We start from the raw sequence: 23680 nt of genomic DNA on the forward strand, positions 1-23680 counted from the left end.
AAATTCCCTCTTTTGATCACCTTTGTAAAGACTTTTCCCCCCATAAAAGAAATGTGAAATGCAATGACCTATTTAATCATCTAATTTAGCTTTTATTAAGCACATAATTATAAATGCTTTATATGTATGAAATATTATGCCTCTTTTGCTGACTGGATATTATTGGATGTTTAGAACAGATTTGAAGCACAAGTTGCTATGGGAACATTAATGCTATGGGAACAGTCATTACGTGATGCTTATATTTGTTATAAACTACTAGTTACAAATCTTTAGATATTTATTATTCTGTCTTATTTTATGCAGTCCCAGGAAAGTAGTATTTCATCCCTAATATATATGCAGGTTTTACATTTTACACATTTCATTTTTTTCACCAATGATTGCTTGTGGCAAGGAAACATATTCACTGTTTAGTTCAATTTGCTTCTTCAGCACATATGCGACAACTTAAAATTCTGTAAGTAATGGCAGAAGATTAAACTTGAAAGGTTGTATAATTAATTATCTCAAAGTGTCTCACTGTGTCCATAACCTCAAATTGCATGATTTATCATGATTTAGCTATCATTTGTAAAATTATCATAAATCCTGGATGAAGCTTAAAAGGATGGATGTTGAATAAAGTTTCAGAGTTATTTTGTGCTCTGGTTCACTTATTCTAATAACAAAGGTGGGAAAAATATATACCCGTACACTCATGAGAAATATAATCTAAACTTTATGAGAAAAAGGACAGTTGTGATCTACCAAAATCCAATGTGGTGGCCCAGGAGTTGTGGAGATGATTAACAGGCTAGGTAGGAGTACCTACAGATAATAAGAGATGTGTAGGCGGGTTCAAATGGAGAAGATGTGCTACCAGTATTTATTCCTTGCATGCTAGAAAAAGAATTTAAGAGAGCATTTTCTCATTTGTCTCCAAGCATTGCCTATACATGAATTTTACACTGGTGCTATCCAGAGAAATTCTTCTTCATTTTATGAAGCAACTATATTTGACAAGAGATGCCATGCTTTGCATCTAGAACGTCTCAAATTTAGTACTAGCATCTCCAGTTTAAAAAGAAGCAGATGATGACAAAGATCTTGTTTTGGGATGTTACTGGTCAAAATTATCATCAAGGTCCAACTAGTAAATACGTTTAAAAATAATACAAAAAATCATTTGCTCTAATGCAATTCCTACTATTATCCAGAGAATGTGTCCACTTAAATCATGTGTTTTTAATTTTACTTTTAAAATCTTTTATTTCTTTTAACATTTAATTTTAAAAGTGGAAGTTGGTATGTTATAAAAAAAATAGCAACTACCAGGTGGTCCTTGACTTACAACCATTCATTTAGCGACTGTTCAAAGTTACAACAGCACTGGAAAAAAGTGACTTATGATTTTTTTCACACTTAAAACCGTTGCAGCATCCTTATGGTCATGTGATCAAAATTTAGATGCTTGGCAACTGGCATGTATTTATAATGGTTGAAGTGTCCCGGGGTCATATAAACACCTTTTCCAAGCGTTGGAAAAGCAAAGTCAATGGGGAAGCCAAATTCGCTTAAGAACCATGTTACCTTAGCACTTAAGAACTGTCTTGATTAGCAATGGAAATTTGTGGTCGTAAGCTGAGGACTACCTGTAATGATGTAGAGCATCCTGGAAAGTCAGAAGAAGTGGTAGCATATTTTAATTTATCTTTATAGAAATAGATGCTTGCTAGTTTAGCAGATTTGAACCACTCATTTCTGCCAAAAAATCTACAAAATGGCATACCATCAGTTCTAGTTTTATATATATATATATATATATATATATATATATATATATATATATATATATATATATATATATATATATATATATATATATATATATATATATATATATATATATATATATATATATATATATATATATATATATATATATATATATATATATATTAGTAACTGTGAGAGGGATCTCGGAGTCTTAGTAGACAATCACTTCAATATGAGCCAGCAGTGTGCTGCAGCTGCCAAAAAAGCCAACACAGTGCTAGGCTGCATTAACAGAGGGATAGAATCAAGATCAAGTGAAATACTAATACCACTTTACAATGCTTTGGTAAGGCCACACCTGGAATACTGCATCCAGCTTTGGTCACCACGATGTAAAAAAGATGTCGAGACTCTAGAAAGGGTACAGAGAAGAGCAACCAAAATGATTAGGGGGCTGGAGGCTAAAACATATAGGGAACGGTTGCTGGAATTGGGTATGTGTAGTTTAATGAAGAGAAGGGTGAGGGGTGACATGATAGCAGTGTTCCAATATCTCAGGGGCTACCACAAAGAAGAGGGAGTCAAGCTATTCTCCAAAGCACCTGAAAGCAGGACAAGAAGCAACGGATGGAAACTAGTCAAGGAGAGAAGCAACCTAGAACTAAGGAGAAACTTCCTGACAGTTAGAACAATTAACCAGTGGAACAACCTGCCTCCAGAGGTGGTGAATGCTCCAACACTGGAAGTTTTTAAGAAGAGACTGGACAGCCATTTGCCTGAAATGGTATAGGGTTTCCTGCCTGAGCAGGGGGTTGGACTAGATGACCTCCAAGGTCCCTTCCAACTTTTATTATTATTATTATTATTATTATTATTATTATTATTATTATTATTATTATTATTATTATTATTATTATTATTATTATTATTATTATTATTATTATTATTATTATTATTATTGCATCATATTGAACACAGCAATTAATTCAGTGTTTTCCATTTCCTTCCTCTAGATTTAAATGGATGAATGCTTCTCTTTATAGACTTTACTCTGAACAGCTCTATATCTGACAGCTATCAGCTAGTATAATCTTGTGATATTCTTCTGCAATGGAGCTATGGAAATACAAGTCATTAATTAAAATCCCCTAATATTAGTTCAGCTAGTGTTGATTAAATGTTGCATAAGTTTATTGATGGTTTTTTTTCTGCTTATAGAAGGGTACACAAAAGAATCCAGCTAGACTTCTAGAATTACTTTTCATGCTGTGAGATTATATCTTTTATTGATTTTGCCTGCATTTGGCTGTAAAATGAGGGTAATAATCCTTAGCATTTCACATGGCCTATTTAAATGTCAGTTAATACAGTGAAGTTATTTAGCTGAAATATGTTACAGTACAGTAAATACTGAATTTTGTATGTCAAATCTGAAGCTCTGTTACAAAGGGAGCCCACACTGTATAATCCACATTGCCAAATTGTGTAGTCTGGTGTATACCTAATGAATTTTCTGGGGTCAAATGCCTTTGCCTCTTGAAGACATGAGATAAGAGATTGGTACGAGATATGAGATTTCATTTAGGGCAGGAGCTCGATTTGGTTGCTTTGAACCAATTCTCTTGCTTGCGGGAGCATAAGCAGAATCCATACTAAGGAACTCAAACTGAATTAGGACACTGAATCAGGTCACAGATCTTCATGTTTGATTGGAAGTTTATGAGTGCTATAGAAAGAGAGGCACCGCAGCTGAACAAAAAAAAATGCTACCTTTGTTTCTCTATAGAGCAACCACAGTGAGGAGAAGAAGGAAAGATGGGGATGGAACTGAGTGACTGATAGGTCTGCCTTATACTTGCTAATTATTCTTGCAGTACACACTGAATGAAATGTATAATTAAAATGATATGATGATAGAAATATGCAACAGATTTTTTTTTATCAGACTGAATAAGTATTGACACTAAAATAATTCAGGAGAATTTCTCTGGGTAGCACCAGTTTAAAATTCATGTATAGGCAATGCTTAGAGACAAAAAATGTCTTATAAGACAATGGATCAATTAATGGAAGCTTTTTTATTTAGTGATTATTTTATTGAAGACTGATAAGAGGAAAAAAAATCTTTGGATGCTGCCCATTTTGACTTCTGAATGTTGTAGCAGTTTGGGGTAAAGTAAAGAGCCAGTTTCTTGGGAGTGGTTAAGGTGCTGGTCTAGAAATCAGGAGAGTTGTGAATTCTAGTCCTGCCTTAGGCATGAATGCTAGCTGGGTGACTTTCGGCTGATCATTCTCTTTCAATCCAATCCAGCTCACAGGGTTGTTATGAGAAAAATAGGAGGCAGGAGTATTAAGTAGGTTTGCTGTCTTCAGTTTACCAAACAAATATAAATATCTGAATTTATGATCACAACTGGGACTGGAATTTTGGTCACTAAGTGATGCAGTTGTTAAGCACATCATCATGTGACCAGACCTGATTTTAGAACTATTTTTATTGCAGTCATTAAGTGGCTCATCATAGTTATTAAATGAGTCATATGGTCTCTAAGTGAATCTCTCAGTCATTAGCAAATCCAGGTTACCAAATTGAGTTTGCATGTTGGAAGCTGGCTGGGAAGACTCATGTGATCAAAAATCACAATCCTGTGACCACAAAATGCTGCAATTCTTATAAATGTGAACCAGTTGCTAAACTGTAATTACATAATCATGGTGGTACGATGGCTGTAATGTCAAGGATGGTCATCAGTCATTTTTTTTCAAGGCTGTCATAACTTCAAACTATCATTAAATGAACAATTGTAATTCAAGGACACCTGTATATATGTTTATTCTAAAGATAAATAGATTTGGTATGATAAGAATCTAATAATCAATCATATCATCTGGCTGGCATTTGAGACAAAAAAAGTACAATACAATGGAAACAAAAGAGGTGACAGAGCAGACCATAATGGGTTAAATGATTATCTGCTAGTATTAATACATTTTTGGTCTTGATCTATCAGCTGTGTGATGCAGGAAAAGACTAACTGATTTAAGGAAGTGTTGACAGCTGTGATGTGAGCAACCAGGCATGCTTGAAAGTTACTTTTTCTTTTGGAATCTAGAACATTCCTAGATAATTAATGTATGTGTATATGATCCTCAAGTCAATTCAAAAGAATTCAGTTGTAAAATAACCATTCTTTAATATTTTCTTCCTGAACTTTGACCCAATCATTACAAACCTCTTTTTGCTAAAGCTGATTTTCTATACCAAATGTTATACTAATACGATGAGTATTTTCAGGCTTTATAACTAAAGAACATTTAAATTATAAAACATACTTACCATGTCCAGCCATGCTTGTTTGACATGGAGTATTTTTCCATAATTGCTGTAAGTCGGAGGAGGGAAAATTTTTGTAGCAGATTTAATTGAGCAGCTGACTGACTGCTGATCTGGAGAGATCCTAGGGCGTGGTTAAGTTGATGAGAGATCTGGAAGCTGTGCCATCGTAATCGCCTTTATATACATACAAAAAAAAATGAATAAAATGTCTGATTGTCCTGATAAATTTGTTTCTTATCTTTTCCTACAGCCAGAAGAATGTAATTCCAGTATGAGTCTAAAAATTACAAGATTCTGTTCAGGAAATCTATTTGTTCTAGAAATGTTATAGCAACGATAAAAAAATTAAAACTATTATCTCTAGTAAATTCCACTTGCTGCACTTGATGCCATTCACTTCCGGGACATGAATAAACTGATCTGGATTCTTCAATAACTTGATGTACTTGTGCAGCAAGTTTTTATGCACATACAATGGACCCAATGAGTTCAAAAATATTATTCTGATGAATAAAACATAATCTAAGATGAAGTGAAAACTTTCACACTGCTAAAAGACAGTTTTATGTTGCTTAAACAAAAAGGGGGTCCTTATTCCATTCAGTCTGCATATCACTTTGATTTATACTTATTTATAAATAAGTGTGGGGATTCTTTTCTCATATTTTAGCGATCACCTCTCATAAATTAAGTATCTCCCAAGCTAAAAAATCTACTGATCCAAATTGAATTATCAATAAATGTTGTAGTTATTAATATTACCAGTGGGTGGCAACAGCCAAATTGTATTTATCCTTTAACATAAAAAATTATAATATCATTATCATTCAACAATTGAGCTAAAATAAAAATACCAGCATCTATCAAGATCTTCCATATATATATATTTAAAAATCTAGCTTACCAGAGAGTATCAATTTGGTGTGAGAAAAAGAATCAAAATGCAATTTTCTAGAAATAGTATGTTTATACTATTCCAGAAATAGTTTGTAACTGATGTATCAGTGACAGAAAATATTGCTAATTCATTACATTTTGAGCCCAAAACAGTTCATCTAACTGGTTATGCAAAATGCAATACATGTTAAAAAGCTAGGCATATGTGTGTCTGATTGCAACTTATTCTAGATATTGGGAATTGGAAACTCTCATAGAAATGTACAGAACAATGCACTGAGTGTTTGAAAATGTCTACTAGGTAAGTGTATGAGAATTCTATGCAAAATATAAGGTATCCTAATAAGATTATTTACACACACACACACAGGCACACACACACACACACACACACACACACACACACACACACAGACACACACACACACACACACACGGTAAGGCTATCAATATCCAAAGAATTATAATAATTTGAGAAATGTGAGGTGGAATAATACTGATTAATACATTCAGCGTGTATACGAAATGATAATTACGATGGCTATTAGCATGAATTCTAAATTATACAAGCTAAAGAATATCCCACAATTTATCCAATCATATTAATCAAGCGCATCAGAGTCACAATCAAAGTATGAAATAAACAATAAAATGCCATCAGCAAGTAACACCAATTTTATTCTGCTGAATAGTGCAAAATACCATGGATATTATGATCTAGTACAGTGGTTCTCAAACATTTTAGTATCAGAACCCCTTTATATTCTTAAAAATGATTGAAAAATTAAAGATGTTTGGTTTATGTGGGTTATATCTATCAATATTTATTGTATTAGAAATAAAAACAGAAATTGTAATATATTTATTTGACTTTGAAGGCTTTGAAAGGACACTTTGAAAGCCAGTGATCTAGTATAGTAGTAGAAACTAAAGGATCTAAACAAATACCAAAGTGGAAATTAGATATATTTGTCTAGTACAGGGATAGGCAACCTTGGCTCTTTTATGACTCGTGGACTTCAACTCCCAGAATTCCTGAGCCAGCTGGCTCAGGAATTCTGGGAGTTGAAGTCCACGAGTCATAAAAGAGCCAAGGTTGCCTACCCCTGGTCTAGTACAAGTATCCTTATAGATAGTACAGCCAGCTTGGTATAGTGATTAAAACATCATGCTAGAAACTGGAAAACCTTGAGTTCTAGTCCTGCCTTAGGCAAAAGTCAGCTGGGTTACCTTGGTCTAAACATTTTCTCTCAGCCCTAGGAAGGAGGCAATGAGAAACCACTTCTGAAAACTGCAAGTACCTGTCCAGGCAGTCTCTGAGAATTGAACATGATTAAATGAAAGAAAGAAAAATCTTTATAGAATGACCACATAGAATCTGGATTTATTTGGCATTTCACATTTGGCTATGGTAATTTACTAATACTAATATCAAAGGCTTTTTCCATATCAAACAATATAATTTCAGCATTGCCTTTTCTGTCTTTGCTCAGATCAATCAAATCCTCCCAATCACTTTTGCTTTGGGCATTATCCACTGTTTGCTCCACCGCAGCTCATCATAGAGTTAAACCTTACTCTCAATCTTTGAAGTAAACAAGATTCTCCATCCTTGATCTAATCCTCTTAAAAGAATGTTTCAAGTAGCTGGAAAATTTCAAACAGCTGTTATTCAGAGACTCTACTTTTATAGGATGGTGGAATTCTTGTGATTTCTGACTATTTAAGTTGGCAAGAGAATTTAGTGGAAGATTTTATGGGATTACTCTGATTTAAAATTTAAACTGTAAATTATATATTGCATTGTGAATTGCAATTTATTGCTATGATTTCGATAAAGGAACAACTGCATAATTGAAAAACAGCATATTTTAATTTCCCAGTTGCCCATTCCTTAAGGGAAGTGTGATTTGGTACAAACCTGTTTGGTCTGGTAAGGGATGCTCCAACACCAGAGTCTCTTCTTTCTCTGACACCAGTAGCTTCTGATTCATTGAGAGATGTTCCATCTCGGTCGGTATCACTTGGTGTTGTGTGGCCATCAGAAATTGAGTTCTGTTCAAACTCTAAAGAAATTTTACTTGGTGACTGACATGATAACGACTCACATTCACCAATGGATAAAGCATTATTTTTTTGTTCTGGTAATACATTTTTTGACCAGTCATCAATATACTCCTGAAGCCCATTGACATGTTGCAAAATATCATCCAAATGAGGAAAAAGATTTTCCCTTTCCAGATCCAAAAGATCCCCTGTGCTGGCACATAAATGAGAACCTGGAACATTGTCATAAATGCTAACTCTACTTTCCTTTGAACAGGAAACAAGGGGTTTGTGTTCTTTCGATGTCTTGTTGGTTAATGAAACGCTGTCTCTCTTCCAGTTCAGGACATTGTCTGTAGGTGAGAGACTTTCAATAGAAAGTGCCTTAGGAAATGTTCCTGGTTTGTGGTCTTTGGGAATATGAAATATTAGGTTTTCTTGGGAGTGAAATTCATTTTTGCAGTTTTGATCTATCACTTGCCTTAGTGTTGCTCCTGCAAGAACATCTAGGTCTTCCAGGTACATGCCACCCCGTTTATTTGCTTCATGGTATTTGTGTTCTTTTAAGGAAGGAGTGCTTATGGCACTGTTGCTAATCTCCAGTTGGCTGCTTTCACTGCTATAATTGGCAGAAAATGGAGACCCTTGTCGGACTGGATCTTGGAGTGCAACTGTTTTATTTTGGAAGTCTCCATTCTCTATTTGCATGCAATGCATTTCCTTTAAGGTTCTGGGCTCATGCTGCAGAACAGGGGTACCAATGACTGAGATGCTAGTCAATCCAGAGCCTTTTAATTTTCCATGTTGCCCTTTGGGTTTTAATGTCTCCATACGCTTCAGAAAGGTTTTTGCTCTAGTTCGTGTTGTTTTCTCATTCCTGAAGTTGGGAGAGACTTCTGAAAGCTGGGAAGAAGGACCACCCTGTGCAGAAGTGTTTTTGACACAGTATTGTCCTGAACAGTTAGTTTCTCTGAAGTGGCTTGTGATTCCAGACTGACTCCTATGTTCACTTCCTCCACTGCTCTCACTATGAATAGATGACACCTCAGGCTCACTCAAATCAGTAAGCACACTTTCATTGCTGGTTGTGGTTTTCATTTTAATGTCCCCTTGAAAGTCATGTTTGCCTGACTGATGAATCAAGGCATCAGAGTCTTCCACTCGAGACCATCGCTGGCTTGCTCTTTGGAAAGTCCATTTATTACTGATGGCACAAAGGTCTTCTTCATCTGAGTCTTCACTCTGAAACAAAATATATAACATTTGAATGTCTGTCCGTCCATCCATCCATCCACTGATAACAAGTCTGAGAGATCTTTTTTCATCTTTTGTCACTTTTGATTTGCAGACTTTGGGCTACTAATGACATGCAACTTTTCATATGCATTTGCACACCCTTTTATATACACTCGTCCAAACACATATCATATTGTACATACATGCTTTCCTCCCATTCTTTATCCTCCTCTCCATCAGTAATCTACAGATAAGGATGTTTTGTTGCCATTAGCAATGGGAAACTATTGTTCTGTTTGCTGTTGATGAAGCCATCAGCAAACCTAATATTAAGGAGTGCCAGCTAACTGAACACACAGGGATGGAGAAACATTTGTAACTACCAGTTTCCAATCATCATCAGGACATTGGATGGTCAAAATACTTTCTCATCTTGTACCAGCAAAATCTATTTGTCTTGCCATTTACAGAGAGATAGATAAGAAATAAATATCCATCAATGGACATTCCAGAGGCTCTTCTTGTCTTAGAAATAGAGGATGCAGATTCAGGCCATGGATCACAATGAAATTTCATTAAATCGTAAGGAATCTGTAGGTTTTACTTGTTCAAACTCAAAGATGTATTAGTATCTAAAGAAAGATCTAAAGAAAAAGACTTTGATTAGCAGTTAGATTAGAATTATAAGTTTCTTAAGAATGGCAATGGAAACCCAAATAGTACCATAATACTTTGGTTTCCTAAGATCTCAGGCTATTCAGAATGTCTGAGCTGTGTTCCTAAATTTCTATTTTTGCTGAAATCTTGGCTCTTGACACTCACGACTGTTTCTGGACTCTAGTTTAGTTGTCCTGACTTTGTGACAAGCCTTATTTCATATTTCCACTTTTTACACGATTGACTCTGATTCTGATGTGAATTTTTTGGCTTTCTGTATTACTAATTTGATAGGGTTCTGACTTTTTCAGGTGTCTACTCCTAAACATAGGAGTTGGGGTCTATAGCAGGGGTCCCCAACCCCTGGTCTGTGGCATGCCAGCAACCAGTCCGCACAAAAAAACCAAGTCCCATCCGTGAGATGCAGGCAGCACACAAACCCACACCCCTTCTGGTCCTTGGAAAAAAACTCTCTCCACGGAACCAGTCCCTGGTGCCCCAAAGGTTGGGGACCTCTGGTCTATAGGGTCTCCCAAAAGTGCTTTTTCCAAAAGGAAACTGGACTGTCTTGGTTTTTTTCTTTGAAAATGTTTTGCTTTTCATCCAAGAGTATAGGATCTTGAAGTGCCAAAGCTTGGATGGCAAAGTATTATACTAGCTAAGTAGAGTTCAACATTTTTAGAAGCACTACACTGGGAAAGGATGTGCTATAGTGGTATGTTTTCAATATTTCTTTTATATTTTGGTAGGAATGCAAAATAGATAAGATTCTGTTTATACTGAGTTGCAATGTAGATGCTAAAATAGTAATATGGAACCTGGCTCCATATGGGGAGGAGTAAAGGCAAATGCAGTAAAATAATGATTTACTGAATGGCAGACTATTAAAGTGTCTTAATGTGCTTTGAACATCTGTCTACTTCCCCAGAGGCATCTGAAAATAGAGTACAATTACATTATTCACAAGAAGCAAAGTTACTGAAGGTCTTTCTGTTATGATACACATAAAAACAGAGATCATATGAAGCAAAGAAATAAAATTATTATCTGAATAATTTCATATACACAGGAAATAAAAATACTACACAGGAAATAAAAATACAATTTTATTTAAAATAAAATTGTAAGATTTTCTGAAAAATCCTTTTGTATTGAAAAAAATGATTTCATTTCTTAATTATTTTTAGTTCTCATCTTGAGTTGTCCGTATCTGCCTTCATAGGTTGCCAAAGCTGAAATATTATGTATATTTTTCTATGAACAATTATTACTGAACAGAATGGGACTTCAGATTAAAGGTCTGTTGGGTTGAAAAGCATATCATGACATCATCCTAATTATACCTGATCCCTGATTAGCAAGATCACCCAAGTAATTTACGCCCAAAGCAGAAAATTACTTCTTTGTTCTAAGGAATTTTCACACTAAATGTGGATACAGAGACAACAGAGGAAAAGGGAAGAACACTGAGGTGTATTTTCTGAGATGTGAATCATTGGGAGACCTAAGTTCACAGACAAATATATATATATATATATATATATATATATATATATATATATATATGTATGTATGTATGTATGTATGTATGTATGTATGTATGTATGTAAAGGTAAAGGTTCCCCCGCACATGCGTGCTAGTCGTTTCCAACTCTAGGGGCCGGTGCTCATCTCCGTTTCAAAGCCGAAGAGCCAGCGCTTGTCCGAAGACGTCTCCGTGGTCATGTGGCCGGCATGACTAGACGCCAAAGGCGCATGGAACGCTGTTACCTTCCCACCGTGGTGGTCCCTATTTTTCTACTTGCATTTTTACGTGCTTTCGAACTGCTAGGTTTGCAGAAGCTGGGACGAGTAACAGGTGCTCACTCTGTTACGCGGCACTCGGGATTCAACCTGCCAAACTGCCAACCTTCTGATCGACAAGCTCAGCATTCTAACCCACTGAGCCACCGCGTCCCTCATATATATATATATATATATATATATATATATATATATATATATATATATATATATATATATATATATATATATATATATATAATATTTGAACCCTTGTCATCATGTGATCAGACGATTGTAATTTGCTTTTACATGGGGCTGCCTTCAAAGACCATTCAGGCAGTTCGTCATGCACTGGTTGAAGTGCTCCCCCATGTAACACCATTATTGCTGGAATTGCATGCTGTCAGTCAGCTTGTCAGTGAGATTCAAGCCACTAGATACCCATTTTTAAAGCCCAACATGGCCTAGGGCCTAGATTTTTCTGTCTTCTCCATACAGAATCTGCCCTTCTGGTGAGGTTTAGTAGAGAAGCCTTGCTGAGGTTCCATGATTTGAGGTAATGCTATCAATAGGCATTTGGTGCTTGAGCTTTTTCAGAGTACAGATCTGATCTGTTTGAGTGCAGCCCTCAGCCTGACAAATGGTATGACTGCCTGCTTTAAATCTACTTGAAAAGGAATGAAATGAAACAGCATCGGCATCCTCTCCCATCCAAATCCTTCTTATTTTGCTTCAAGCACTGCTGGCAATGACTTTTCCAGCACCAATAAAAAGAATTTGTCAAGTATTTTGAGAGAGAATCCAATCTGTAAAAGGTTCCTTGGAGCAATGATCTGTACCATGAAAGTTCCTGATTAAAAAGTGCCCCAGGGAGAGGAGTGCCTTGTAAATAAAATGTTATTGGCTCCCTTGCAAAGGTTTTCATATCAAACAGCATTTTCTACATTCCTTCTTAAAACCCCTTAAGCCTTAGATAACGCCTGTGTTGTACAATGAGCTGTAAACATGGCAAACTTTATTTTAATAAGTCAGCACAAATGAAAGAAAATAAAGTAAAAACAAAAAAAAGAGTCTGTTGCTTTTTATCTGGCAAGGAATCATATTGTAGGGTCACACTCAGATTACCTAGTTAACCAAACAGTCTTTCCTTGTATTTTGAAAAGACCCTTGGGAATTGTTACAATGCAATCCCTTTCATTTGCTACTTTGCAGATATGTTCAGATCCCCAGATTCTTAGTGAGCAGTTAAATAGGAGCTGGAGAAAACCATTTTCCATGTGTGTGAGTGAGTGTGTGTGTGTGTGGGGGGACTGTCATAATCTAGTTATTGTCTTTCTGTGCAAGAATTCTCTAGAAGGAAGGTATAAACAGTACAGAAACAGGATTTGGGAATGGCCAGTCTAGAGAAAAGAGCGACTAGCGGGGGACATGATAGCAGTATTCCAGTATTTGAGAGGTTGCCACAAGGAAGAGGGGATCAATTTATTTTTCAAAGCACCAGAGGGCAGGATAAGAAACAATTAAGGAGAAACTTCCTAACAGTGAGGACAATTAACCAGTGGAACACCTTGCCTTCAGACATCATGGGTGCTTCATCACTCAAGGTTTTTAAGAAGAGACTGGACAGTCACTTGCCTGAAAGGGACTTCTGCTTTAGCAGGGGGCTGGACTAGAAGATCTCCAAGATCCCGTCCAGCTCTATTCTGATCTGATCTTCTTCTGAAACTAATTTTCTAGGATGCATTAGGAAAAGCATATTGATAAACTATGAACCTTGCTTCATCATATAAGGAACAGTTGCTGGAATTGGGTCTGTCTAGTTTAATGAAAAGGGACGCGGTAGCTCAGTGGGTTAGGATGCTGAGCTTGTTGATCAGAAGGTTGGCAGTTTGGCGGGTTGAATCCCGAGTGCCGCATAACAGAGTGAGCGCCTGTTACTCGTCCCAGCTTCTGCCAACCTAGCAGTTCAAAAGCATGTAAAAATGCAAGTAGAAAAATAGGGACCACTACGGTGGGAAGGTAACAGTGTTCTGTGCGCCTTTGGCATCTAGTCATGCTGGCCACATGACCATGGAGACGTCCTTGGACAAGCACTGGCTCTTTGGCTTTGAAACGGAGATGAGCACCGGCCCCTAGAGTTGGAAATGACTAGCACGCATGTGACATAATAGCAGTGTTCCAATATCTCAGGGGTTGCCAAAAGAAGAGGGAGTCAAGCTATTCTCCAAAGCACCTGAAGGTAAAAAAGAAGCAATGGATGGAAACTATCCAAAGAGAGAAGCTACCTAGAACTAAGGAGAAATTTCCTGACAGTTAGAACAATTAATCAGTGGAACAACCTGCCTCCAGAAGCTGTGAATGCTCCAACACTGGAAGTTTTTAAGAAGAGACTGGACAGCCATTTGTCTGAAATGGTATAGGGTTTCCTGCCTGAGCAGGGGGTTGGACTAGATGACCTCCAAGGTCGCTTCCAACTTTATCATCATCATCATCATCATCATAGTCAATCTTCAAAACACAGTGATGATTGATAATAAAAACATTCTTTCCATTTTCTTATCAATAGAGGCTATGTATTATACAGTTGGATGATACAAAAATTACAGGGAGATAACAATTGTATTTAAGATACAACAATTAGATACAACATCCTCTGTGGCTTTGATTTCAGGAGATTTTAAGTATTTTCACTTACATAAAAATATATGAATACGCGTATACTTGCCTTTTTTTTTTGGAAGTTCAGATCAAGTTTCATTGAGGCACATTTATTCAGTGTGTTAAGTCGTCTAAAAATAAAACAAGAATCATAGTGAATTTATTGAATGGCTCTTCCTAATATCAAATTTAGTTCCTCCTTTGATATGAATGCAAGATGCATGGTTAATTCCTATGGATGAGACTGTAATAGGAAATTAGAAGCACATATAATCTAGCAATTAGTCTGACGGTTTGTTATCATAACTAGAAATGGACTTTTATATAAAATTTAGCACAAATGTATCTTCTCTATCAAGCCCGCCACCTAAAGCCCTCCATTAGAAATGAAATTATTTATTTGCCTAAATGTATATTCCGTGTGCCTTTGGCGTCCAGTCATGCCGGCCACATGACCACGGAGACGTCCTCGGACAAGCGCTGGCTCTTCAGCTTTGAAACGGAGATGAGCACCGGCCCCTAGAGTCGGAAACGACTAGCACGCATGTGCGGGGGAACCTTTACCTTAATATTCCATTTCACCAGTGATTTTAGGCAGCTTATATACTGCTTAAGCAAAAAAAACCCCCAAAACAATACCATCATCTGAGCCAGGAATCACCCACCCTCCAAGCATTTGTCTCCAGTTAAGTGACATTTCTTGCTTCAGAGTTTTTGTAAAAGCCCTGTGTTAATAGTCTTCCTGGATGACCAAAGGAAAGTGGCTGTCTTTGAAGGCAGTCTGTTCCAGATGAGGGGGGCTACTGCTGAGGAGACCTGCTGCTGGACCCCAATCCTTGGATACTAGGATATAGCGGTATGGCAACTTGAATGATGTATCAAAATACATCACAAAAATGTCTGAACGGTTCCCACAAAAATAACAAGACTAAATATTTGTGGTTTACTATTTTAACTGCAATAAAATTTAAAAACCAAAAGTAATTAAAAGAATACCAAACGGACAGGTACAAGGGAACCAAAGTAGTACACTAGTACTCATGTCAGAATAGTTTACCATTTAGAATATTTTAAATGACATGTAGGAGGCAAAGTACTTTTGTATGTGCAGGAAATATAAGCCATATAAAACAAAAGCATACATTAAATCACTGAGAAATAGAGACATGCCTCTTATGAGTAGTATAACCATTCTAATGTTGGTATATGTTCCTGAGGGCAGATCCAACAATTATTGCTGAATAAACTTTTCTCATTATTTATTAAGTCCCTCTATTTGGTTGGCTTGGGGTTATTATTCCATAACACCTGCTTTCTATAAGATCTATCTTGGTGTCCTTTTTTAACCATGAGTTGATCTCCTCAAGATTAAATAGTTAAGCAATGACAGAATCCATATTTTTTAAAAAGAACGCTATTCTTCCCCCAAAGTGAACGCCTGTATTTTAATGAAGGCAATAAGCCAATTTAAGCTTACTGGTTTTAAGTAAAAATAATGTCCCATCTTCTGGGGCCTTTTCAAAACTTTGAAACAAATTGCGAAAGATATGAAAGAATTTAAGTCTTTAGTTCTTCAATTAAATCCAGTCCACTTGGATTCCTTACACCGACTTGAAGTGGCAATGGCAGAAGACATGATCACATCTGTGATATTTGTCAGATCCTAAGCAAGACCACTATGAGAAGCAGTAGTTAATGATATTTTGATCCATCACAAATTGCTTTTATCTTGTTACACATTGAGTGTGAGAAACTAAACAAAATTAAAATGCTAGAACACCAACAATTTTCTACAGAAAAGGTATTGTGAAATTGTTTCCTTGCAGTTTGCCAACAGAAGCAACAATTCATATATTTTTTTTAATTTTTTTTAATCCCATTTATATCCCGCCCTTCTCCGAAGACTCAGGGCGGCTTACAATTTAAGCACAAACCAATGTGCTTAGCAATAGCCTTCATTCTATGTATATGCCTGCTTATTAGGGCTTTCGCCCCCCCAAGCGGCATTATTACAAAGTCAGCTTATTGCCCCCAACAATCTGGGTCCTCATTTTACCTACCTCGGAAGGATGGAAGGCTGAGTCAACCTTGAGCCTGGTGGGATGCGAACCTGCACTAATTGCAGGCAGCTGGTGTTACTTAAGGAGGCATTAGCCCACTGCTCCACCAAGGCTCCTTATATATGTGTCTGGTGAACTCATTCATAACTAATACTCTTTGAAAACACAGCAGTTTTTTTTAAGGCCAAGATGTTACATTTTCCAATTCTGATCCACTCAGAAAGGTCAGGTTTACCTGAGGCCCAGCTTTGGGAACTTGCTATAAACTGAGGATGAATGATTTCCAGCAGAGGATGGTAACTATCAATATTTGTGTAAAATTTGCAGAATCCTTTGCATTGGGTAAAATGCTATAACTTTTACAAAGTACACTAAAATAATAGTGTGAAACAGAAGCACATTACCTACAAAGAGTTTCTACAAGGTCTTTGTCAAGAAAATCATGATCTTTCTTCACAGCAGCAATATCAATAGCGAACTGGTAATCTACAAGAGAAGAGATACTTATTTCCACAGCAACAAACACTTGACTTTGAAAGATATTGGATACATTTTCAGACAGCGTATACAAAACAAATGTTAAAATTTATTCATTAAAATTATATTAATATATCATGTTCTGAATGCAATACAACATTAGAATATTCATTTTTCAACTTTTTTTGTAAATAAGTAACATTCAGTTCTGATCACTGGTATAGAAAAACAGTTATTGTTCCCTCCCTGCCTGATTTTTCTACTCTCCATCCTTTTGTCTGATAAATATAGAAAGTAAAGTTTCAATGTATTTGAAGGACAAGGAGTTAGGGTAGGCTACATTAATCCAGCAGAAAGCTCTTTTACTCTTCTGCATTTACCACATCACCTTTATTAGCATTGTCTTTAATGAAAAACACATAAAAATTGTATAATGACATCATACAAACTACTTGCCAATAAAATAACATGAGCATAAACACTAAGCATTCCATTTGGCCTTTGAAAGGCATCTGGTGGTCATTCATTCTCAAAAAATTGTGGGTGGAGCCCAGGCAAAACCTACATTTTTTGACAGTGCCAGCCAAACTATTAGGCTCCTTTTGGATTCTCCTTTTTTCAAGTTTAGAATACAGGTGAAACTCGAAAAATTAGAATATCATGCAAAAGTTCATTTATTTCAGTAATGCAACTTAAAAGGGGAAACTAATATATGAGATAGACTCATTACATGCAAAGCAAGATAGTTCAAGCCGTGATTTGTCATAATTGTGATGATTATGGCTTACAGCTCATGAAAACCCCAAATCCACAATCTCAAAAAATTAGAATATTGTGAAAAGGTGCAATATTCTAGGCTCAAAGTGTCCCACTCTAATCAGCTAATTAAGCCATAACACCTGCAAAGGGTTCCTGAGCCTTTAAATGGTTTCTCAGTCTGGTTCAGTAGAAATCACAATCATGGGGAAGACTGCTGACCTGACAGTTGTGCAGAAAACCATCATTGACACCCTTCAGAAGGAGGGAAAGCCTCAAAAGGTAATTGCAAAAGAAGTTGGATGTTCCCAAAGTGCTGTATCAAAGCACATTAATAAAAAGTTATGTGGAAGGGGAAAGTGTGGAAGAAAAAGGTGCACAAGCAGCAGGGATAACCGCAGCCTGGAGAGGATTGTCAGGAAAAGGCCATTCAAAAGTGTTGGGGACTTTCACAAGAAGTGGACTGAGGCTGGAGTCAGTGCATCAAGAGCCACCACACAGATATGGATCCTGGACATGGGCTTCAAATGTCATATTCCTCTTGTCAAGCCACTCCTGAACAACAAACAATATCAGAAGCGTCTTACCTGGGCTAAGGAAAAACAGACCTGGTCTGTTGCTCAGTGGTCCAAAGTCCTCTTTTCCGATGAGAGCAACTTTTGCATCTCATTTGGAAACCAAGGACCCAGAGTCTGGAGGAAGAATGGAGAGGCACACACTGCAAGATGCTTGAAGTCCAGTGTGAAGTTTCCACAGTCTGTGTTGATTTGGGGAGCCATGTCATCTGCTGGTGTTGGTCCAATGTGCTTCATTAAGTCCAGGGTCAACGCAGCCGTCTACCAGGAGATTTTGGAGCACTTCATGCTTCCTTCCACAGACGAGCTTTATGGGGATGCTGACTTCATTTTCCAGCAGGACTTGGCACCTGCCCACACTGCCAAAAGCACCAAAACCTGGTTCAATGACCGTGGGATTACTGTGCTTGATTGGCCAGCAAACTCGCCTGACCTGAACCCCATAGAGAATCTATGGGGCATTGCCAAGAGAAAGATGAGAGACATGAGACTGAACAATGCAGAAGAGCTGAAGGCCACTATTGAAGCAGCCTGGTCTTCCATAACACGTCAGCAGTGCCACAGGCTGATAGCTTCCATGCCACGCCGCATTAAGGCAGTAATTGCTGCAAAAGGGGCCCAAACCAAGTACTGAGTACATATGCATGCTTATACTTTTCAGAGGTCCGATATTGTTCTATGTACACTCCTTGTTTTATTGGTTGCATGTAATATTCTAATTTTCTGAGATTGTGGATTTGGGGTTTTCATGAGCTGTAAGCCATAATCATCACAATTATGACAAATCACGGCTTGAACTATCTTGCTTTGCATGTAATGAGTCTATCTCATATATTAGTTTCCCCTTTTAAGTTGCATTACTGAAATAAATGAACTTTTGCACGATATTCTAATTTTTCGAGTTTCACCTGTACACTGGAAAAAATGTTGCACATTAGTTTAGGTACATCTATACAATACTAAGCCCAAGAATATCTCAACATGCAGGTTTAATTATTTAATTCAATGTGATTTTATAGTTAATCCAAGATCATCAACAGTGTTCCTATGGATGAAATCTACCATATCTAGTTCTCACATTTTGGAAAGTGCAGGTGTTCTCCCTTCAACAATATAATGTCAAAACAAACGCAATAGTTTTTGCTGTAACTAAGATTATGGATTAACCATGGATTTATAAAACAAACCTTCATAAAGTTGAGCATACTGGGGGAATCCAGCAGCCCGTAACCAAGCACAGGACTCTTTTGCTTCACGCTCTGAAGAATAAGGAAAAAACATACATGAAACAATTTATTAATACACAATTTTATAACTTTGGTCTCTTAACCAATTGTTCAGAAAACTATTCCCAACAAAATAAGCAACTTCTGTGGAACATACTCATTTTTTTGTGTGTGTGCTTAGAATCTTCAGGTTTGAATATTTTCATTTAAAATTCATACCTGATTTATATCAGACCAGGTGTCATGCACAATTTCAAAGGAAGCAGTGGAAAATGTTACATGAAATCATACAATTTCCCTGGACTGCATCCCAAATCAGTGTGACAGTATTTTGATTGTAATCAGCGTTTTCATGGAGGGTATCACTCCTATATTATTTAATATTATGTGATTATAAATAATGTCTAATCTTTCTGGCAGGAATGCAATATACAGATGGCTGATTTTGAAATTGTAAAATCTCAAAGGAAGAGAAACAACAATGGGAGAGAGTCATACGTGATTCTCATGAGGAGTTTGAGCAGAAGCAAAGGAAATGGGAAGGAAAATTAAAAAGCCAAGAGAAAACTTTCAAGAGCTTATACAAGAGTTGAAAAATAAGGAAGGTAGACTGGATCAGAGAGAGTTAGAACAGAAGGAAGAATCTAGGGAGGAATATGTGGTTTGCCATCCTGGTCAACCAAAAGACATCTCTTGTTCTAAAAGAATCCAGGCAAACTATGACATATAAATGGTGCTCAAACAGGAACAGACTGTCTATTAAAGTGGCAATTTTATACACACATGGGGTAAGGGAGATGGAGGAGGTGCTTGCCAAGTCCAAATAGACCTATTACCAAAGGTTTGCTAAGATCAGGGCTTTTTTTCTGATAGAACGCTCAGAACGGAGTTCCGGCACCTTTTTTGGATGGAACCTTGTAGGGTAGGCAAGGCGGGTTGTATGACATGTGTGAGTTCCGGCACCTTTTTCTTATACAAAAAAAGCACTGGCTAAGATATTTGGTAGTCTTGAGGGTGAGGAGAGAGGGTTTGGAAGATTAAATACAAAGCATGCTGGGAATGGAAGTTATACATTAGGAAAAGTACATATATCACTGGAAATACGCAGAAAATATTGCTAAAGAGCATATTCTAAAGAATTTTATTTTACCAAAATATGCATACAGTGCAAACATTATGGGAAATAAAAACTATGTATGGCAATTATTGTGCTGTCTTTTAAAAGAGGCAAAAAACTGAAACTGTAGTAACTAAGGACAAGAAAAATGGGAAATTGGTAAAATTAAAATGGAAAATATATATTCTTCCATATTAGTTATCAGTCATAAATTTAATTAGCTTTGGGTAATAACATATCATTCATTATTTCTTTGCCAAAATCATGTTGTTTGTCAATATCTGTGCTCAGGTATTGTCACCTGTCTTCAAATATGTCAGTATTTGTCAAACCATTAAGCGCTTTATGCATGTTATGAGCATATTTAGGGAATGAGTACTGCTAAGCTTGTAAGCCGCCCTGAGTCTTTGGAGAAGGGCGGGATATAAATGGAATAAAAATAAAAATAAATAAATAAATAAATGAGTTGTTAATACTTTAAAACACTCGCAGCAAGTATATTCATAGAAGACTTCCTTTTATGATCTTTGACATGAAAATATACTTGAAATATGGACATTTGTTTTATTCCCTCTGCTTTTGATGAGACAAGCTCAGGTATATACATGTTCTTCAACCTACTCATGCATGTCTCACAAGTAGACTTAGTTATATAAATCTTCCCCACATGAGTAACTGCTTGATCATAAGATTTATTATCTAGAGCTGGTGAAAATGTGTATAAATTTCTCCACATTAATTTTTTATTGCACAAATATACTGTCCTGCCCAATTTCAAACAGAGCAATAAAAGAGTGATAGTATGGCATACGCATGAATGTGAGGTTATATACATGTGCACAAATAAAAATCAGAAATTGTGACTACATCCCATCCCTGCACTGTTGAAGAAAAGGCAGTGTGGTAAAGAATGACCCACAGTGCCATCAATCTAATGTTTAAATAGCTTTTTCTAACAAAGAAAGAAGAAAGGGTAGTTTTATCACAGTTCTGTGCACTGAATCTTAAAGGCTATGAAGTCAATACCATCTTTTTAGAGCCAATGCAGTGTTACTCTTTCAAAAGCAGGCGAAGCTTTTCAGCAGCTAAATGTGCCTAAAAAGAAAGGCTCTGCCCATTGAGTAGCTCTAAAGTTATGTGAAGGAACCTTTGTTTTTTCTAAGACAGATTCAATGTGGAAGAATACAATAGTTTAGATTTCATAGACAACTCAGGCTCAGTTCATTAGATTTTTCTCCAAGAATATTTTAAAAATGCTATAAGATGATAATCAGTGCATAATGGTGGATAGTTAATTAGTTAGATAAGATACTGTACAAATAACTGAGTGAAATGTTACACAAGATTAGTACACTCTATTATAGATGCTATACTGAATCATGTTAATAAGATTTTTACTCAAAATGGAAAATACATTTCACATAATGTATTAAAACAATTCACTTCTTTCGATATAATGATAGCCTAGTATTGAATCTAACGTGACAATCAGATAATAAGAAACTTCCAAAGCCATTTTCTATATGCTTTTAGAGGCAAATAAGAGTACAATAAATCTTTCACTGTCTTTTTCTTAACAAAAAAGGAAAGCTTTCTTCATGAGGCAATCCACTCTGACATCAAAGATATCATCAAATATTGATAAAGAGTTCTGGTAAGTATTTTTATAATTTGTTCCTTCTTTAGTTATGTTTCCTGAAGTGCAAAAAATCTCAGTAGTTATTTACAGGTAATCCTAGATCTCACTGGAGAAGTTAGCAGCCAGATCCAAAGCTATGACGGTCAGCCCCTCTCCGCAGTCACATGATCGCACTTAGGGCACTCAGTAACCAGGCCACATTTGCAGTGTCCCATGGTCACATGACCACGTATTACAATGGTTTTGCTGAAAGACAGTATTTACTTCCAGTTTTTGACAAAACCAGCCTATAGCGATTCATTGGCTCACTTAATAACCGCAGCATTTGCTTAACAACTGCTTCAAAAAAGGTTGTAAAATCAGGTCAGTGTGGGTGATCAGATTTACAATTGTCACAACTCACAAGTGCGATGGGCAGGCTCCATTATGGTTGTAACTCAAGGACTACCTGAATTTAGGTTTTAGTGCCTCCCAACTTCAGAATGTCTCTGGGTGGCTCATAACAATAACAACAAAAACCAATTGATTGATTGATTACGTGCTATTAAGTTGTTGTTGGCTCATAGCAGCCACATGGTTAAAATAAATAGGAAATATAATGAAGGAAATAATAGAATGACAATTTGAACACTAACATCAATACATATACAATAAATATCAGACACCTCTGATTAAGTATAGAGGAATTTTTATCCACCCTCCCCCAAGGGAGAACAGCCAGATCTAAGGTCTTCTGGAACAGGATTAGAGTGGGAGTTGTTTGAAGCTCAGAGGAGGGCTTATTCCAGAGGATAGCCATATGTATATGTATGGAGTGGGGGAGAAATATAGCATAATAATTCCCCTGTATTCCCTTTAGAAAAATGGACTGTAGCATTTCAGGTAACAGTAAATCAAATGAAGGCCTCTCAACTGAAATGAACTTCATTTTAAGTATTCCTTTAAAAAATTTCCTTAAATTTAATTAATTTTAATTGGATTAAGTCTAATCTACTGTTGGGCAATACTTTTATTAATACCAACCCAAATGATACAAAATAACATGTATGATTTTGATCTATATTTGCAATGACTCTGCAGAAGAGTAGTATTATTATATCTTTAAGGAGGTTGGCTAAGAAGATTTTTGAATGACTTTACAGTTCAAGCTATATCTTAATTCTTAAAACCTAACAGCCGCTACCATTGCCTGAGAAGGCCTGAAGAGGCCCAACCTGGTAGCCTTTCTCCTTCTTTGGATGAAACTCCAAAATTCCCCAACCAAGCTTTGGCTTAATAGGTAGGAATTCTGGGAACCACAGTCTTAATACATTTGAAGGAACCAATCTGGAAAAAATAGAAGATATACAAGGATGGTTGAATTTTTATGAATTTATTTTTCAATAGAGAGGATTTTAGAGCATGATGGGAAATTAGTCAACTGGGTCTGAAAAGGAGGCAGAGATTCTTACAATAA

General features: G+C 36.5%; 1 protein-coding gene across 2 annotated transcripts in view; it reads right to left on the reverse strand.

Moving 5' to 3' along the window:
- STARD13 (StAR related lipid transfer domain containing 13) overlaps positions 1 to 23680 on the reverse strand; it is a 108600-nt gene that overhangs the window by 16521 nt on the left and 68399 nt on the right. For both annotated transcript variants that reach the window (XM_081326689.1, XM_081326688.1), the window contains 5 exons: positions 19430 to 19501; positions 16839 to 16920; positions 14442 to 14505; positions 7914 to 9280; positions 5096 to 5269 (listed from right to left, as the gene is read on the reverse strand). In XM_081326689.1, coding sequence (XP_081182815.1) covers positions 5096 to 5269; positions 7914 to 9280; positions 14442 to 14474 — 1574 coding nt within the window. In that variant the 5' untranslated portion in view covers positions 14475 to 14505; positions 16839 to 16920; positions 19430 to 19501. The remainder of the gene's footprint in view (positions 1 to 5095; positions 5270 to 7913; positions 9281 to 14441; positions 14506 to 16838; positions 16921 to 19429; positions 19502 to 23680) is intronic.

Source organism: Vipera berus, assembly GCF_964194415.1.
Source record: "Vipera berus genome assembly, chromosome: 4".
Lineage (NCBI taxonomy): Eukaryota > Metazoa > Chordata > Lepidosauria > Squamata > Viperidae > Vipera > Vipera berus.